Source organism: Anomaloglossus baeobatrachus, chromosome 4, assembly GCF_048569485.1.
Source record: "Anomaloglossus baeobatrachus isolate aAnoBae1 chromosome 4, aAnoBae1.hap1, whole genome shotgun sequence".
In the NCBI taxonomy this organism is placed as follows: Eukaryota; Metazoa; Chordata; class Amphibia; order Anura; family Aromobatidae; genus Anomaloglossus; species Anomaloglossus baeobatrachus.
In genome coordinates, this window is record NC_134356.1 from 641,915,074 (window position 1) to 641,933,472 (window position 18,399).

At 42.8% G+C, this 18,399-nt stretch overlaps 1 protein-coding gene across 1 annotated transcript; it reads left to right on the plus strand.

Moving 5' to 3' along the window:
* Nucleotides 1–16,227: 16,227 nt before the first annotated feature.
* LOC142302752 (olfactory receptor 2L5-like) lies at nt 16,228–17,154 on the plus strand. The gene has a single exon (XM_075343864.1). It carries the CDS (start codon nt 16,228–16,230, stop codon nt 17,152–17,154), a length of 927 nt encoding a protein of 308 aa, XP_075199979.1.
* The last annotated feature ends 1,245 nt before the right edge of the window (nt 17,155–18,399 follow it).

An 18,399-nucleotide genomic window follows, 5' to 3' on the forward strand; every position in this document is an offset into this window, starting at 1 on the left:
AAGGAGGCGGGTCGCCGGCCAGAGCAACGGTCGCAGGACAGGTGAGTCCATGTGAAGCTGCCGTAGCGATAATGTTTGCTGCGGCAGTTATCACAAGGATATCGCAGCTGCGACGGGGGCAGGGACTATCGCGCTCGGCATCGCAGCATGCAAAGCCCGCCTTAGAGTTTCCCCACAGCTATCACACTGCTTCCCAGTCCAATCATTAATGTTCATGAATATGCACTGCTTCCCCTGGCCACCCTCTGTGACAGTGTCTGTGATTCGTTGCAGTCCTTCTTCCCCAGTTCACCCTCTGTGCCAGAGTTTGTGATTGGTTGCCCTCACACTAGCTCTCTGGGTCCCCAGAGTGGAGTGTAAAAATAAATAAATAATTGAAAATAATGGAGCCAGGTCCCCTATATTTTGATGATTTTGGACAATTTTTGGACAATTCACAGCTGTCAGTAGCACCTTATATTACCCTGATTGCCACTGCTCTAGAGCATCGAGATGAGCAAGATAAAGCACCGTAATTAGTGCACCTAAAAGATGTGCCAATTTTGGGGTGGGTGCGGGCGGCTATTTCAAGGCTGGGGGGCCCAATAACCATTGGACTCGCCAGCCTGAAAATATCTGCCCCCAGCTGTCGGCTTTATCTTGACTGGGTATCAAAATTGGTGATCTCACAACTTTTAAAAAAAAAATGTATGTAAATAATTAAAAATATAATACATGGGATCCCTCCTATTTTGATAAACAGCTAAGATAACGCAGACAGCTGGGGACTGCAGCCTGTAGCTGTCTGCTCCATGTGTACACTGAGCATCAAAATACGGGGTACCCTGCACCACTGTTTCCAATAATTTGTTTATTTTTACACTCCAGTCCAGGAACTGAGACAGCTAGGGTCAGGGCAACCAATCACATATGCTGACACAGAGGGTGGGCAGGAGAAGTTGGACTGCAACCAACCATGGACACTGTTGCAAAGGGTGGGTGTGAGAAGCAGTGCATATTCATGAACTTTAATAATCAGACCAGGAAGCAGTGTGAAATTGTAAACATAAATCTCCTGTTTTACCCCCTGCCTGTAATAGTCTGAAAACACTATTTCCAGAAACCAAATATGAGTTAGAAATGCATCAAGGCATCTTCCCCATGCTGTTCCCATTCAGTCTCTGCAATTTTCAATCCATTGCAGCATTTTTAAAGCTCTACCAGATCTACTTCCAAGATCCTCCAGAAAATTATTTGAGATTCCCATTGACTTGCATTAGGTTTGTTATTCGGTACGAATACATGAATATTAGAAATTATTTGGCTCGAATAATTTGAACCCGCATATTTCACTTTTCACCCATCTCTAATAGACACCCAATGCAGAATGAAAACTACAGATCACTCTAGACTAAAACAGGATGAGATGAGAAACGTTCCATTAACTCAGTAAAGGTCTGGATTGCCTCAGTAAACAGTTTGGTAATCTTGAATACATTTGTAATACATTTCCTATAGTAATTAGCGGCAGATTCAGAGGTAGTTGAAGTGAGTACGTACATGGATGTTACAGTGGGCCTTAACACCAATCATGATCAAATCATAGTTAGTAATCTCCAGTTCTCAATGTCAAGTTAAACAAATATTTTATATACTGTCTAAGAGACTAGTCAGGTATGATTTCTGCCCATTGATACATACATTTCAAAAAGCTGAAGAGCCTAGGTTTCTCTATTTTTCACGTATACCTTGTGTATTGATTCCCATTTCATGTTTACTCTATAGTTTCTCCAATAGGTGCTGCCTAACAAAACAGTGGATCACACTCAGCACCAGGTGCTAAAGAGCTAATCCTGGGTCGTAAGCAGGCTTTACACGCTACAGTTTATCTAACGATGTGTCGGCGGGGTCACGTCATAAGTGACGCACATCCGGCATTATTAGTTACATTTTAGCGTGTGAAACCTCCGTGTGATTGCGATTGAACGTTAAAACATTGATTGCATGCACGTCGTTCAATTACTAAAAATTGAACGTCGGGTTGTTCAGTGTTCCCGAGGTAACACACATCGCTGTGTGTGACACCCCGGGAACGATGAACTCAGCTTGCCTGCGTCCCGCGGCTCCCGGCGGCTATGCAGAAGGAAGGAGGTGGGCGGGATATTTACGTCCCGCTCAGCTCTGCCCCTCCACTTCTATTGGCCGGCTGCCACGTGACATCGCGGTGACGCCGAACGTCCCTCCCACTCCAGGAAGTGGATGTTCCCCGCCCACATCGAGGTCGTATGGAAGGGTAAGTACGTGTAACAGGAAATATTCGTTTGTGCGACATGGTCAACAAATTGAACGTGCCGCACATACGATGGGGGCGGGTACGATCGCCTACAGTATCGTATGTGTAATCGTACCGTGTAAAGCAGCTTTTAGATAGAAGGAAGCTCTTTGTTGACTACAATGTCACTGACAGCATTCTGATGACTAAGTAGAATTAAATGTGCCACTGTAATGTCACACTAACAGTTTTCGTCCCAAAAGGAAAAAATGTCTCTTATAGTAAATGTAAGGCATAAGGTTTAGTTGGTACCAGGCTGGTGGTTTATATGCTGGTGCTTAGAAGATATCCCATAAGATACAGTATATGTGGATGCAGCAAAAGGACATGAGATCTGCATATCTGCAACACACAGTAGCAGTTGTAGGACTAAGGGGTACTTTACACGCTGCAACATCGCATCCGAAATATCGTCAGGGTCACGTCGTTAGTGACACACATCCGGTGCTGGAAACGACATTGCAGCGTGTAAATCATTTGTGCGCCGATAAACGATTGCAAATGCGTCGTAAAATCGGTGATCTGTGTAGTGTCGGTCATTTTCATAATGTCGGGTCGACCGCAGGTACGATGTTGTCTGTCGTTCCTGCAGCTCCACACATTGCTGTGTGTGACACCGCAGGAACGACAAACATCTCCTTACCTGCGTCCACCGTCAATGTGGAAGGAAGGAGGTGAGCGGGATGTTATGTCCCGCTCATCTGCGCCCCTCCGCTTTTATTGGCCGGCCGATTAGTGGCGGCGCGGTGACGTCGCTGTGACGCCGAACGCACCTCCCCCTTGAAGGAGGGATTGTTCGGCAGTCACAGCGACGTCGCCGACCAGGTATGTGCGTGTGACGCTGCTGTAGCGATAATGTTCGCTACGGCAGCTATCACCGCATCTCGCATTTGCGACGGGGCGGGTACTATCGCGCCGCACATCGCTAGCATCGGCTAGCGATGTTGCAGCGTGCAAAGTACCCCTAAGTGTCGCACTAGATACAAGGAAGTACCAAGCACACGTTGAAATGGAACCCTGTGTCTATTGAGAGGGAAGATGGTGACCCCTGACTGAACCTGCGGCTGGTCCCTGGGGTCCTTCACTACCCTAGATAGGTTCCACACCTATGCACCGAGCCAGATACCTGACCCTAGGTATCCCTAGTGACGGACTCTAAATAGGGAACAGATGGGATGAGCTCTTCGCCAACCCCCCTAGACAACTATAGAAGACACAAGGGGGGGACACAGGGGGAAAAGCATGAACTACTTATTATTATTATTATTATTATTATTTATTATTATAGCGCCATTTATTCCACGGCGCTTTATAAGTGAAAGATGGTATACGTACAACAATCATTAACAGTACAAAACAGACTGGTATAGGAGGAGAGAGGACCCTGCCCGCGAGGGCTCACAGTCTACAGGGAATGGGTGATGGTACAATAGGTGAGGACAGAGCTGGTTGCGCAGTGGTCTACTGGGCTGAGGGCTATTGTAGGTTGTAGGCTTGTTGGAAGAGGTGGGTCTTGAGGTTCCTCTTGAAGCTTTCCACGGTAGTGGAGAGTCTGATGTGCTGAGGTAGAGCGTTCCAGAGTATGGGGGATGCACGGGAAAAATCTTGTACACGATGGTGGGAAGAGGAGATAAGAGAGGAGCAGAGAAGGAGATCTTGTGAGGATCTAAGGTTGCGTGCAGGTAGGTACTGGGAGACTAGGTCACAGATGTAGGGAGGAGACAGGTTGTGCATGGCTTTGTATGTCATGGTTAATGTTTTGAACTGGAGTCGTTGGGCGATGGGAAGCCAGTGAAGGGATTGGCAAAGTGGCGAGGCTGGGGAGTAGCGAGGGGAGAGGTGGATTAAGCGGGCTGCAGAGTTTAGGATAGATTGGAGGGGTGCAAGAGTGTTGGAAGGGAGGCCAGAGAGCAGGAGGTTGCAGTAGTCGAGGCGGGAGATGATGAGGGCATGCACTAATGTTTTTGCAGATTCTTGGTTAAGAAAAGCACTCATTGGATGACTCATGTAGAAGTTCAGCAGAGCTGTCAGCAATGACACCACAGAGAAGTACAAACCACCTGCTTGCAGCCTCGGATTGAAGGAACTGAAAATATCACCAGCACCAGTCCAAGGAAGGAAGGGGTATTTAAATACCAAGGGAATACTGATAATCAGCAGCTGGGTGGTAGTCAAGCTTCTGCTGGCTCCAAAAGGGAGAGAGATGAATCTAGCAGGAAAGCTCCTATACCAATGAATACTGACAGCAGAAACAATGGAAAGTCAGGGAGCATTCTGCGCAGTCAAATGCTGTAATCTTCTCTGGCGAGAAACTACATGACTGTCTGTCACACATCACTAAGATTATCTTGTGTTCGCCAAATAAATTGAGAAGGTGTGTGTGGGAAAAATACTAATCATAGGTAGAATCCCATACACACAAACATTTTTTCAAGAGATAAGGATTGTTGCAGACAAATATATTTTATTGTGGCATATCCATAAACCAACGTTTCAGCATAATGCTTTTTTCAAGGTTTATCTGTTTAAAATAAAATATTTCCATGAATGCATGATCATAAAGATATCTATCTCATACAAATAATATTACAAACATAATAAGTACAAAGAAAAACAAAGACATGCCAATATGGTACATAGTTATGATAAATTTCTATTAAACAAAAAAACGACAGTTAGAATCACAAGAGGAATACCTAAGGATATGGTCACAAAGCTCAGGTGAATAATCAAAGGAGAAAATCCTTGTTGTAATCTGTCGTACTGGACTAGGGAAAATCCCTTGTGTATGACTGCAGAAAGAAACACATATTTAGTATATACATATGTTAATCCTTTTAGTCGTCCAATAACGATATGCCATTAATCACGAACCAACTAAAGTATCCTGACCAGTGGTCACTATAAGGTCCATAAGGATACAGTCATTCAAGAGGTAACACACCAAGCAAACAAACTCCATACTCTTTATCCATACCTGTAATGAATCATGCGGACCATGTCGCACCCCGGAATGTTTGTTGTAATCCTGTCTGAGACGGAAGGCTTTTTAAACCGGCGCTGCTACCACATCATACGCACATGATTCCGTAACTTGACTTGTACTACTTCGTTCTTTAATCCTTCAGCCTTTGGCTGTTTTCGGGATTTCAGACGCTTCTCACGCAGGCGCGGTAGAGCAATGACGTGGTAGCAGCGCCGGGTTTAAAAAGCCTTCCGTCTCAGACAGTATTACAACATTCCGGGGTGCGACATGATCCGCATGATTCATTACAGGTATGGATAAAGAGTATGGAGTTTGTTTGTTTGGTGCGTTACCTCTTTAATGGCTGTATCCTTATGTACCTTATAGTGACTACTGGTCAGGATACTTTAGTTGGTTCATTATTAATGGCATCTCTGATATTGGCTGTATTCTTATGGACTTCATAGTGACCACTGGTCAGGATACTTTAGTTGGTTCATGATTAATGGCATATCTGATATTGGACAACTAAAAGGATTAACATATGTATATGTGTCGCCAGGGGTTAAGGGGCTACCCAGAACCGGGCCAAGGGGTCGCTTCTGGAAAGGGGATCACGGTGTCGTGACCCGGTCTGTGATCCCTGGTTCCACAGTAAAAAGGGGGTTGTGTATGTGACGCCACCCGTGGAATGTGATCATAGTTGACCACCACTGCTGCAGAACCTCCGGGGGTGATGGATGGCAGCTTGAGATGGGACAGCTCCCCACGGGTAGAGCCTTCATCCCGGGGCAGTGTGATAGTCTATGGGGGGGAGTGCAAGACATGAGCACTATAAACAAGCAGACTCACGGTTTTGCATGTTCTTTGTCCTTTACTGATGATGGTATTCAGCAGAGTACTGTCCACGGAGTCTGTGAAGGGTTCAGGGTTTCTCCCACCCAGCCAGTCCATTTTGGCTTCCTTGCCTGCACTGTGAGTCTGTGGCCCTGTTGCTGTGTGAACTAGGCAGCCGGCCCTGTTCTCCTCCTGGGTACCAACCTGACAGGCAACTCGAGTCCTCACTTGTATGTTCTTGAACTCTGTGGTGTTGCTGTGTCTGTGGTACAGGTGAAGAATGTGGAATCTTCACTTCTCCGGTATTAACTGTGCGGTGTGAAATCTGCACAGCCTCGGATCCGGCATCCGTTCTGTGTGCTCCACTGGGGTGAGTTCAGCAATACTCTGTCTTTCAGGTATGTTCCTCTGCTTAATCTGTCTCCTTTCCTCAGACCCCCGACTTAGGCCTGGAATTGGTCAGTGGATCCTGAGGTGAGCTTGAGCCAGCTCCAACCTACAGATCCTTCCTCCTCAGTCCTCTCAGGAACTGAACTGCACTCCCTGTACTGAGCTGACTGAACTGAAACTGAAAACTGACCACTTCCTCTCCACAACCGAATATACAGGGAAGAAGTTTGGTCTCCCCCTTCTGGCAAGGAGGTATTGGTGTTGTGTGGGGAGTTAACCCTTTGTGTTGTTACTGTGGCAACCCTGGCGTGCTACACATTTGTTTGGTGTAGACTGAGATCTGAAGACTTGGTTACTCAGAAGAGGGATACTATATTGGACAAATGGAACCTAGTAGAGTTTGTGTAACATTTGGTTATGCAAGAAATTTGTTTTGAAGGGGGATATAAACTTGATATTCTCCAGGGGAAGGCAGGACTCTTTTTTTTCAGGTCTAGCAGACGTGCTGACAATTTGTTCCCAGTTTTCCTCCTGATGAGATCGTCTGGAAGTCCCCCGATCACGAAGTGATGCTACAAAATCCGATGATGTATTGATGCCTGCTACTTAATTCCTATATAAATGCTTAACCACATGTACTAGATTATTAGTCTAGCTAAATAAACTTGTTTTACCTTAAAAACTGTTTTCAGTTGTGCCTGTGTGTGTTAGTGAGTGAGTTGCAGTAACATCTCTGAATAGATAAGACACCCTCTTAAACCTCTAAATCTGGTCTCACCAAGACATGACCCACCTCTGCTGAATTAAATTTACTAAACTTCCTTTGAAGTCATGATGAAGGAGATGGATATATCTCTGAACCGCGTTGACCTGTATAACCAATAAAGGAATTAAATTAACCTTGGAATCTGTGATTTCAGCGCGGCATTAAACCCGATTTCTTCTACCTTGGATGTCTACGAATTAAATTTACTGCAAATTGCAATGCTAAAAATCCTCTCATCAGCCAGAAAATACATGAACTAAACTCTGGGACATCACAGGACTGTATTGAACCTGTTTTGATTTTTGTAATATGAATACAGCTTAACATTACTATTGTCCAAGTGACCTGGGGTTAGAGGTTCTCTTTTGGATATAAAAAAAATATATGGTTTGCCCGTCTTACAATGCAGGAAACACATGTTCTGGGACACGGATTTCATTTTAGCAGCAAAATTACCAATACTGACCCTCCTTGATAAGTGTAAAAAAGGTATGCTATTAAGGTGCTATTACTGTAGTATAACTCTAGTTTGACCCTTAGGCAATGATCCATTTCGAAATCCTTACTTTGTGTAGAAAACCATGAGTCTTCTTCATCCGGTCATTAAGTATTACCATCAATGTGGGATCACTTTGTCCTAATTAGGTATCAAAACATTAGCTGTGATGAGAACAAAAAATCCCACAGAGGTTATTGACATTTTCCCTAACGTGACGAAAATCTTCTTAAATCAGAAAGCAGCCAGTAGAGCCATTCATACACAGCATTACTATGACTGGTTGTACTGACTGATATCGTAGGTAAACACAGCTCTGCCTTCAATCTATAAATTAGTTTAATCTGTTGCTTTTGATATTATGTTCACACTTCTGTTGGGTTCTCAAACATTTTTATCATTTATAGACGTCATACATTTTTTATATATATATATATATATATATATATATATATATATATATATATATATATATATATATATATATATAGTATATATAGTATATGTATATAGTTTATATATAGAATATATATAGTATATGTATCTGCTGCTGCAGAATCTTTTTAGAAGAGTCAGTCACTGATTAACACAGGAGAATATATTTCCTGCAAAACTGGGCCAGACTGGATGAAGGTTTGAGCTGCTTCACTTTACACTGTAATGTCAGAACTATTGGGACAGACCTCTTAATCATTCAATTTAGGGTCTTCATTCTGTCATGTGTTTAAAACCAAGCCCCTCACCATCTCCTCTGCCTTTACTAACTTGTGACAGAATGGCTGCTGGTCATTAGCGATCTCGCTGTGTGTGACACTGAGCAGTGATCTGGCCCCTGCTGTGAGATCGCTGCTCGTTACACACAGCCCTGGTTCGTTTTTTTATTGTTACTCTGATAAGCACACATCGCTGTGTGTGACAGCGAGAGAGCAACAATCCTGAATGTGAAGGGAGCAGGAGCCGGCGTCTGACAGCCTGCGGTAAGCTGTAACCAAGGTAAACATCGGGTAACCAAGGTGGTTACCCGATATTTACCTTCGTTACCAGCCTCCGCAGCTCTCACGCTGCCAGTGCCGGCTCCTGCTCCCTGCACACGCTAAGTTAAGCAGTGTGAGCTGGTAACTAAGGTAAACATCGGGTAACCATACCCGATGTTTACCTTAGTTACCAGTGTCGGCAGCTTCCAGACGCCGGCTCCGTGCAAGCGCAGCGTCGCTTGCACGTCGCTGCTGGCTGGGGGCTGGTCACTGGTCACTAGTGAGATCTGCCTGTTTGACAGCTCACCAGCGTCCATGTACCGATGTAGCAGCGATCCTGACTAGGTCAGATCGCTGGTCGGATCGCTGCTGCATCGCTAAAGTGTGAAGGTACCCTAACTCAGGTGCTTATCCATAAGCAACTAATTATCACTCACTATATGCGTGGTCGTAACCATGAATACCTAAGGTCCTGCAATGACCTGAACATGAGGTAAGAAACAAAGTTAATCTGCAGAACTATATTATATTTCTAATTTGAGCTTTTTCTTAATATTATTGTTATCACACCTACTAAACATTAGGATAGGATCTTGGAGATGGGAATAACCTTATAAATGCCATTTACAGCTATCACAAAGATAATATCTTATAAACGGCGTTGAAGAGCTTATTGCTAAGTAAGTTTAATTCCAAGCAATAAATGTAGTGACCAGAATAGACACTACTAGAATGTCCCCTGATGGGCCATGTGTTTTTCTATAATGTTGGACATTATCTGTGCCTTCTGAATTCTTGCTCTGAGAGTTGTAGCATTTCCAATCCTACATTGACCTCTCCTGGCCATTCACAAAACTACCTTTGCATTATATGGTAAAAGGGCAAAGTTAAGCAGCAGTGGGGAGATTACTGGGTCCTTTTCTGAAAGAAAAAGAAAGCTGGCTGTTGCTGTGGACTCAGGAGGTGAGGACTGAGCTTGGAGGGAGAGGTGTTTGAACGCTGGAATCGGTGGGCCAACTTCCAGTCACTTCTATCCTCTAGTGACTGTCTGGTAAGGAGAAGGAATTTCCCTTTGGAAAGGAAAAATCCAGGCTGCCATTTATTCTAAATCAAGGTAGGCCCTGAACATAGCAAGATCCAGAAACCCGTCAAACTGCTCAAAGCCAAGATAGTTATAGAAGCCAAGACGCTAAGATCCTCTCTGAGCTTGGATGAGGAAGAGTTAATCCTACTGATAAGGAAGTAACTGTAATATAATTTGTGTAAACTGTTATGTGGACCGGCTTAAAGTGTGCATTGTCATCACTGCAGTTTATATGGAGTAAAAGTTCCCTCTCTTTGATCATGAGACCTACAGTGTCTATGTTTCTTATTGGATTTCACTCACCTCTGTTACTACTACCTCATGCCATATGATCTGGGTCTGGGTATGTGCGCATGCCTGGAACCACATGAAAGTCACACCAAACCAGGGAGCTTAGCCACTACTTACCTACTTACCTTCCCCTACCACCATATTCCCTTTTATATTTGCCTACCAACCTGTGGATTACCGGAGCCGTCAGAGGCACCGTGACAGGATTATGCTCCAAGCCCTGCATTCCTTTTGGAGGTTGCGACAAAATTTTATTGGCATCACGAACAAGATGAATCTTATGTACTTTAATGTTATATTAACTATCATCATCAAGATTGTTTTAACAATAGTGCTGCACTAAAGAGGAAAAACGTGATCCACACCTGTTGTTCCGGTGTGAAAAGGAAGGAAAAAAATGTATATGCCAGAAGATGGAAGCTGCCACATCAGACAGCAGGGATACAGAGTCTTCTGATACTGGTAACCCTGTATTTATGCCGTTTACCATGCCATATACCTTGGGAGCACCATGGCAGCCATTGATCACTTGAAAGTGGAACCCAGTAGAAAAGGCCATACTTACGTCCTGACCATTGTTGATCATTACACCAAATTTGTTGTAACTGTTTCTGTGAGAGACCTGACTGCTAACACTACTGCTGCTGTATTTGTAAAAATTTCTTACTGCCTTATGGATGACCAGAGAAAATTCTTTTGAGTTGCAGCTTTTTCAGGAATTGTGCACATTGTATGATTGCAAGAAACCTAGAACTACAACATACCATTCCCAATGCAATGGGGTCTGGGAAAAGATTAATCAAACTATCCTAAACTTACTCAAAACTATTCCACCCCACCAAAAGTTGGATTGGCCATCATTGCTTCCAGAGCTCATTTATGTGTACAACAATCCGACACATTGCTCTACAGGATACACACCCTAGTTCTAGATGTTTGGTCATCAAGGTAAATTACCAGCGGACCTTGCTCTAGGTGTCACTGTGCCAGATTTCAGATTTCATCATCCCTCTTCCTACCACTGAGTGGGTAAGTGATCATCAAAGACAACTGATGGAAGCTCAAGAGGTTGTTGATACTAGAATGGAGGAAGCTCAGAAGAAACAACAGCATAACTTCAACAGACAAGCAAATGCTAGACCACTTCATGTTGGTGACAGAGTATGGTTAAAGAATAATCACCACACATGGAAATAAGATACACAGTGGCAAAGACAGCAATATCTTATTCAAGCAATCTCCTGTCCTGAAAGTGACATCTATTGTTTCAGAGAGACAATCAAGAACCCAAAATTGTGCATAGAAACTGACTGAAATGCTGTCTTGCAGATTATCTCCCACATGATTAATCTCCTTTAAAGGAGATATCAAAGCTGGAAGTCTCATCCAAGTTAAGAGGATAGCCACATCCCTGTTTACCACAATTTGATATCAATAACCCATTATCTTGGTGGTTCCATCTCACAATGTCTGCCTACGGGACCTTCAACTCCTAGTCAAGAACTTCGGTCTGAAAGATCTTCAATTCTTCACTGGGATACTGATAAACTATACCCTAAAGCTGGGTTTACACGCTGCAACATCGCAAAGGACATCGCTGTAACGTCACCGGTTTGGTGACGCAATAGCGACCTCCCTAAGTCTCTGCTAAGTCTCTGGTGAGCGTTCAAACAGGCAAACCTGGCCAACAACTCAACAGCGATCCGGACCTGCAGAGCGACCTAGCTGGTTGTTGGGGACGTTGATAAGCAGCCTTTTGAAAGGGAAGTTGCTAACAAAGTCGCTGAAAAGGCTTCACACACTGAAACTTCATGCTGCACAGCGGGAAACAAAGGACCTAGGAATGGTCCTGAACGATTTGTAACGATTACAACTTCACAGCAGGGGCCAGGTCGCTGATAGGATTCACACACTGCAACATCGCAAACAACATCGCTATTGCGTCACAAAACCGGTGACGTTACAGCGATGTCGTTTGAGATGTTGCAGTGTGTAAACCCAGCTTAACTCTGTGGAGGAACCTATCTTTGTCAGGTGTTCCCAAAGGATCAACTACAGTAAGGTCAATTACCTGCCAGATGTTTAGATTAAACGGGAGGAATAACTCAGAATTACCACAGATCTCCTTAATAAAAGGACCATCCTATTTTCGGAAAACTTGTATATATTTCCTAGGTGCCTTGGAAAAAGAAAAAAAAAAACAGCTGGTGCAGCCACGTTCATGGTCTGTGTGCCCTGACCTGCACCCAGGGACCCTAAAACACTTGCACAAGCCTGTTTTACACTGTGGTGTTAGGCTGTCATCCACATTCGCAAGCAGGAGGATTTAAGAGCCAGGAATTCTACCTTCTGAGAGACTAATGTTTGCTTCCATGCGTTGCTTATTATTTGCATGTTGTTTGAAATGTTCAAGAATGACTACCTCCGTGAAATGGAAGATTGTATTAACAAAATTATTGTGACACTGAAATGTTTTTCTTCCATTTGCTGTTACAATATTTCCTTACAATTGCAATATCTCTTTAAAGTTTCTTGTAGATCCAGGCCGATTCCAAAGAATTGATTTTCTGCTCCATTACCGAGTGTTCATTGTGTTTCACATGGCCCTAACACCTACCCATGTATGGTATAGTTGTGAAAGTTTCCACCATATATACTTGCAGGTATGTTATTCAAGTTGTGACTGGGTCTTAGCTAAGGACTCAGATGTTACCTTTGGGGAGAAATATTTTGTGGGCTCCATAGATCTACTGTAGACCCAGGGTTACGCCCTGACTGCATCCTGCTGCAACTGACAGGTTGCTTAGCAATTAGTCTGCACTCCGCAGATGGGAATTGTGGGCATTGGTGTTGCACCCCGCCACTGGGAATTGCAACTATGGAAAGAGCACTTATAAGACTTACTTGACCTGTACAGTCGATGTAAAAAGAAATAAGTATATAAGGTGGAAAACGCCAGGAATGGCTCTGTTCAAACTAAGGGGGTATGGAGTGACCCAGAGTAGACACTACTAGAATGTCCCTTAATGGGCCATGTGTTTCTCTATAATGCCTGGAACCACATGAAGGTCAAACCAGACAAGGGAGCTTAGCCACTACACATAGCTGGAATCAGCCCCGCAACCACCTACTTACCGTCCCCTACCACCATATTCCCTTTTACATTTGCCTATCAACCTGTGGATTGCCGGACCCAGCGCCCTGCATTCCTGTTGGAAGTTACAGAATAAAGGATGCCCTGTTTTAAAAGGATTAGTCCATAATTATCAATCCTATTAGGATTATTATTATTATTATTATTATTATTATTTGATGAACATTGTTGAATTATCTATTTCCAATGATTCAATATTATTTTTTTCTGAAATATAATTTCTGACTTAGGCTACATGCGCATGCTGCGTTTTTTGTCACGTTTTTGTTCCATTTTTTGTTGCAGTTTTGTTGTCAGAACTTTATGACATTTAACTTCCCAGCAAAGTCTATGAGAAGTCAGATTTGCTGTGCGCACCTTGCAGTTTGTCAGCATTTTTTTTACAAAAGTTTGTGACAAAAAAAAAGCAACATGTTCATTCTTTCTTGCGTTTTTGTCAACATTTGTCATCCATTGAAATCAATGAGGGTATCAAAACTGCAAGATAAAAGGCATGCTATCAAATTGGTGCATTTCACATGCATTTTGCATACATTTTACCTGCGGTTTTGTCAACAAAAACGCAGCTCACCATCTTAGTTCCAGAATGACAAAATCAATGCTGGAGTGATTTTGGTATGCTAGTGTCCGTTTGTCGGTGTCCGTGTGTCGGTGTCTGTGTGTCGGTGTCGGGGTGTCGGTGTCCGTGTCAGTGTCTCTGTCCCTCTTGCGCTCTCTCTCTTTCTCCCCAAGCACTACATACTCACCGATCACCAGCTTTCACACTGCTTCGCGCCCTCTCATCTTCTCCTGGACCGGCTCATTAGCCTCATATGTATTGACTCCTCCCCATCTGTGATTGGTTGCAGTCAGACGAGCCCCCATGCTGAGTCACAGCTCTCTGACTGCAACCATTCACAGCCGCCGGTGGGCGTGTCTACATTGTACTGCACCACTGAAGAGAGTCACCAATGCCGTCTCTCAGGTTAGCTGCTGCCACAGCTGGAGTCCTCCAGCTGTCACAGCAAACCACCCGAGTGACTGAAGTGAGCGGCAGCATCAGCGGTGCCATCACTCAGGTGTTTGCAGTCACAGCTGGAGTCCTCCACCTGTGAGCGCAAATCAGGCCACGACTGAAGTGAGCCGCAGCTGGAGGACTCACGTGAGTGACGGCACCGCCGATCGCATCGCTCACTTCAGTAGTGGCCTGAACCGCAGTGAACCCGTGACATCATTGCTACGTCTCCCGCCATACTGCAGGACCCGTAGCTGTGACGTCAGGGATTCACCCAAGTTCATGCTGATCGCTGCAGCTCTGTCCACACTCACAGATGGTAGTCATGCTGTATGTCCGCTTGCTGTGGCAGGACAGGGATGTAGCAGAGCTGAATCGGCATGGGACCTCGTGTGTATTACTTCTGACCTGGAAGGGTGTTTTGGGGTTAATAAGTGGTGAAAGAGGGTGCTTTTTAGTTAATTTCAAATAAAGGATTTTTTGCCTGTTTGTGTTTATTTACTTTCATTTACAGATTATTGATGGGGGTTGTCTCCTAGATGCCTGCCATCACTAACCTATGGCTTATTGACAGCTATGGGCTGCCCCTTATTACCCTGATAGCCACCGCACCAGGGAAGAGCTGGGTCCAGCCCCAGAATTGGCGCATCTTATGGATGCGCCACTTCTGGGTTCGCTGTGGGCTGCTATTGTTAGGCTGGAAAGGGCCAAATAACGATGGCCCTTCCCAACCTAATAATATCAGCCCCCAGTTGTTTGCTGCATGTTGGCTGGTATTAGAAAAATGGGGGGACCCCCACATCATATTTTTTTTAAATATATCAAATAATTAAAAAAAATGTGTGGGATCCCCTCTATTTTTTATAACCAGCCAAGGTACAGCACACAGCTGAGGGTTGTAGCCTGCAGCTATTGCTGCTCTTGTGCTGGATATAAAAAATGGGGGGGACACCACATGTTTTTTTTACCCCCCAAAATATTGACAAAAAATAGCTAGCCAAGCTGGCTATCCCTCTATCAAGCTATTTTGTTATTTCTTTCTATGTATTCTATCTGTTCTCTGTCTAATCAATATGTTCTTATCTATCCAGCTACCTATTCTTTCTATTTCTTTGTATCTATCATCTATTCTATCTATTCATTATCCTATCCTATTATATTTTGTTTCTCCTTTAAAAAAATGCAATAACAAAAATGCACCAAAAACGGACCAAAAACGCACTAAAAAGGCATCAAACATGCCGTAAAAATGCATCAAAAACCCATCTACATTACAACCGTTTGTTTTAACATTTCCAGGTTCTCTCTGACAAGGTGCAGTTGTGGGTCCAGTTTTGGTTGCAGTTTGTGTGCAGAAAAACTGCAGAGTGCGCATGTAGCCTTAGGCTGTATTTACTCATTCTGTTCTTTATATCATTTTTGTTTCTATTAAAAAAAATATTTATTTCATTTTTTTTTCAAAAATATGCACCACAAATTGAGGCAATCCCAATTGTTGGTGAGGCTCAGCTGTAAAGGGAGTTTAAACAAAATCATTAAAGGCTACACATTTTGTGGCTGTTCTGTACTAATTTTGATTTAGTAATATAAATGATCCTTTTTTTGCTCATTTTAATGTTATACTAAATTCAAAATGCAAATGAAAAACAAACAAAACTTTGTTCAATACTTTAATTTCTACATAACGTTGAACCAAGAGGATTTGGTACAACCAAAGTAGAAAAATATTTTTAAGCCTTGGTTTCGTCTTTTTGCATTGCAAATGTAAAAAATATGACCAATATGACATATATGTGATTTATAAAACTTAAACAGTATAAAAATACAATTTTAAATTTTATAAAAATATGTATGATAATACATTTCTGCGTTTATGGATAAGCCTTTTCATAAACAATAATTTTTTGCAGATAAAAATACGATTTAGGCGTCTTCTGCCTTCTAGGCTGTTTTTGGCCACCAAAAATGGATGAGTGTCTAAACAATACAGCAACTAGTTTCCGAATTTCACCTTTGTCTACATCTGTAATGGCACAGTTAATAATTTTTATTGTCGTTTTATTAATCTATATTATAACTGTAGCAGGAAACTTAATAATCATCATTGTAATCTGTGTAAAGCATCAGCTACATACACCAATGTATTTCTTCCTAAGTAATCTATCAATGGCAGAAGTCATATATATCTCTAGCACATTACCAAAACTATTGGTGATACTTGCAACAACAGATAACCAAATATCTTTTCCTGGCTGCATTGCTCAGGTGTACTTATTTTTAACTACTGCTCTCTGTGATATTTTAATTCTGACTTCCATGTCTTATGATCGCTATGTAGCCATCTGTATTCCTCTGCGATATTATATAATCATGAATAGGAGAATGTACATGTTGATGACCGCATTCTCCTGGATGATGTCATCAATGAATTCACTATTGTATTCGTGTCTTGTAATGACCTTATCTTTTTGTTCTTCCCGAACACTTGACCATTTTTTCTGTGACTTGCATGCTTTATATGCAATTACCACCAGTGACACTAGAAGGAGAGAAATTATGATGATAATTGAGGATATAATATTTGCTTATATACCTTTCACCCTTACTATCACTTCTTATGTTTTTATTATATCCACAATATTAAAGATACGTTCCACTGAGGGACGTTTTAAAGCTTTCTCGAGCTGTACCTCTCACCTCACCACTGTCATATTATTTTATGGACCAATCCTTTTCTTGTACGTAAAACCAAAATCTATTGATTCTAAACAACAAGATCAGATTCTTTCATTGATCTATGTGGCGATTGTTCCAATGTTGAACCCATTTGTCTACACTTTAAGGAACAAAGAATTTTGGGGGGCATTAAAGAGAATCAAATCAAATATTTGAAAAATATGATACAGTTTATACATATACATTAAAATGTATGGTCTGCATTGGTTGTGTCTAGTATTATAACTCAGCTCTGTTCAGTTGTTCTTGCATTTGCTTAAAGAAGCACTAGTCGAAAGAATCAATATATGAGTATTAAAACGTAACCTTTAATAACACAGTGGAACCTTGGTTTATGAGCATAATACGTTCTGAGAGTGTGCTTGTAAACCAAGTTACTCACCTAGCAAAGCAAAATTTCCCATATTAAATAATGCAAGCTGAGACAATTCGTTCCATAACTTGTTCAATGTCCCATCCTGGTCCCCTATTGTGCCATTCCACACATGCACAAACACGCACAAACACACACAAGCACGCACGCGCACACACATATTATGTTCACCTTACCTTCCGTTCCATCGCCGGCCTCACGGTTCTTGTAATTCACCGCCACAGGATGTGTATCGGGTAACCATAGCGACCGATGCCCCGGAGCTTCTGCTGCCAAAGCACTGCCATCAAAGGCAGGATCTGCTTGCCTCTGATTGGCCAGCGTGCTTCCTTTGAGTAGCGGCTGAAAGCGGAAATCCTCCATCGTCGCGATGGTTACCGAATTCACATCCTGTACCGGCGAACTACAAGAACAAGGAGACCGGCGAGGGAACAGAAGGTAAGGTGAGCATAATATGTGTGTGTGTGTGTGTGCGTGTGTGTTTGTGTGTGTTTGTGCGGACTGCAAGAGTAGGTCAGAATGCGGTGAAAGTACAGAACCGGAAGTGTGTGCAGTGAGTATTTTGCTCGTACAGCAAAGCTTGCTCGTAAACTGAGTTACAAATTTACAGCAAGCTTTGCTCGTATAGCGAAATGCTCTCAAACCGGGTTACTCGTAAACCAAAGTTCCACTGTATGTAGAAATAAAAATGTCAAAAACCTCCATAAGAGATAAATATTATAAACATGTCACCCTCCTACTTTAGACAACTGAAACAAAAATGCACAAAACAGATCAGATATATCACCCTTCAAAAGTAGAATCAAAACTGAAAGTGGTCAGTCTTACAGTCGGAGGTTCATGTACAGTGGAAGACTCCTGAAATTAAGTTGATTACTCAAAGTAAGGATACAGAGGGTGAAATAATTATTGGACACATCACAAATTTTTTAAGTGAATATATTTCTAAAGGTGCTATTGACATGAACGTCTCACCAGATGTTGGTAACAAAACATCCAATCTTCACAAAAAAATCAAACAATGGATA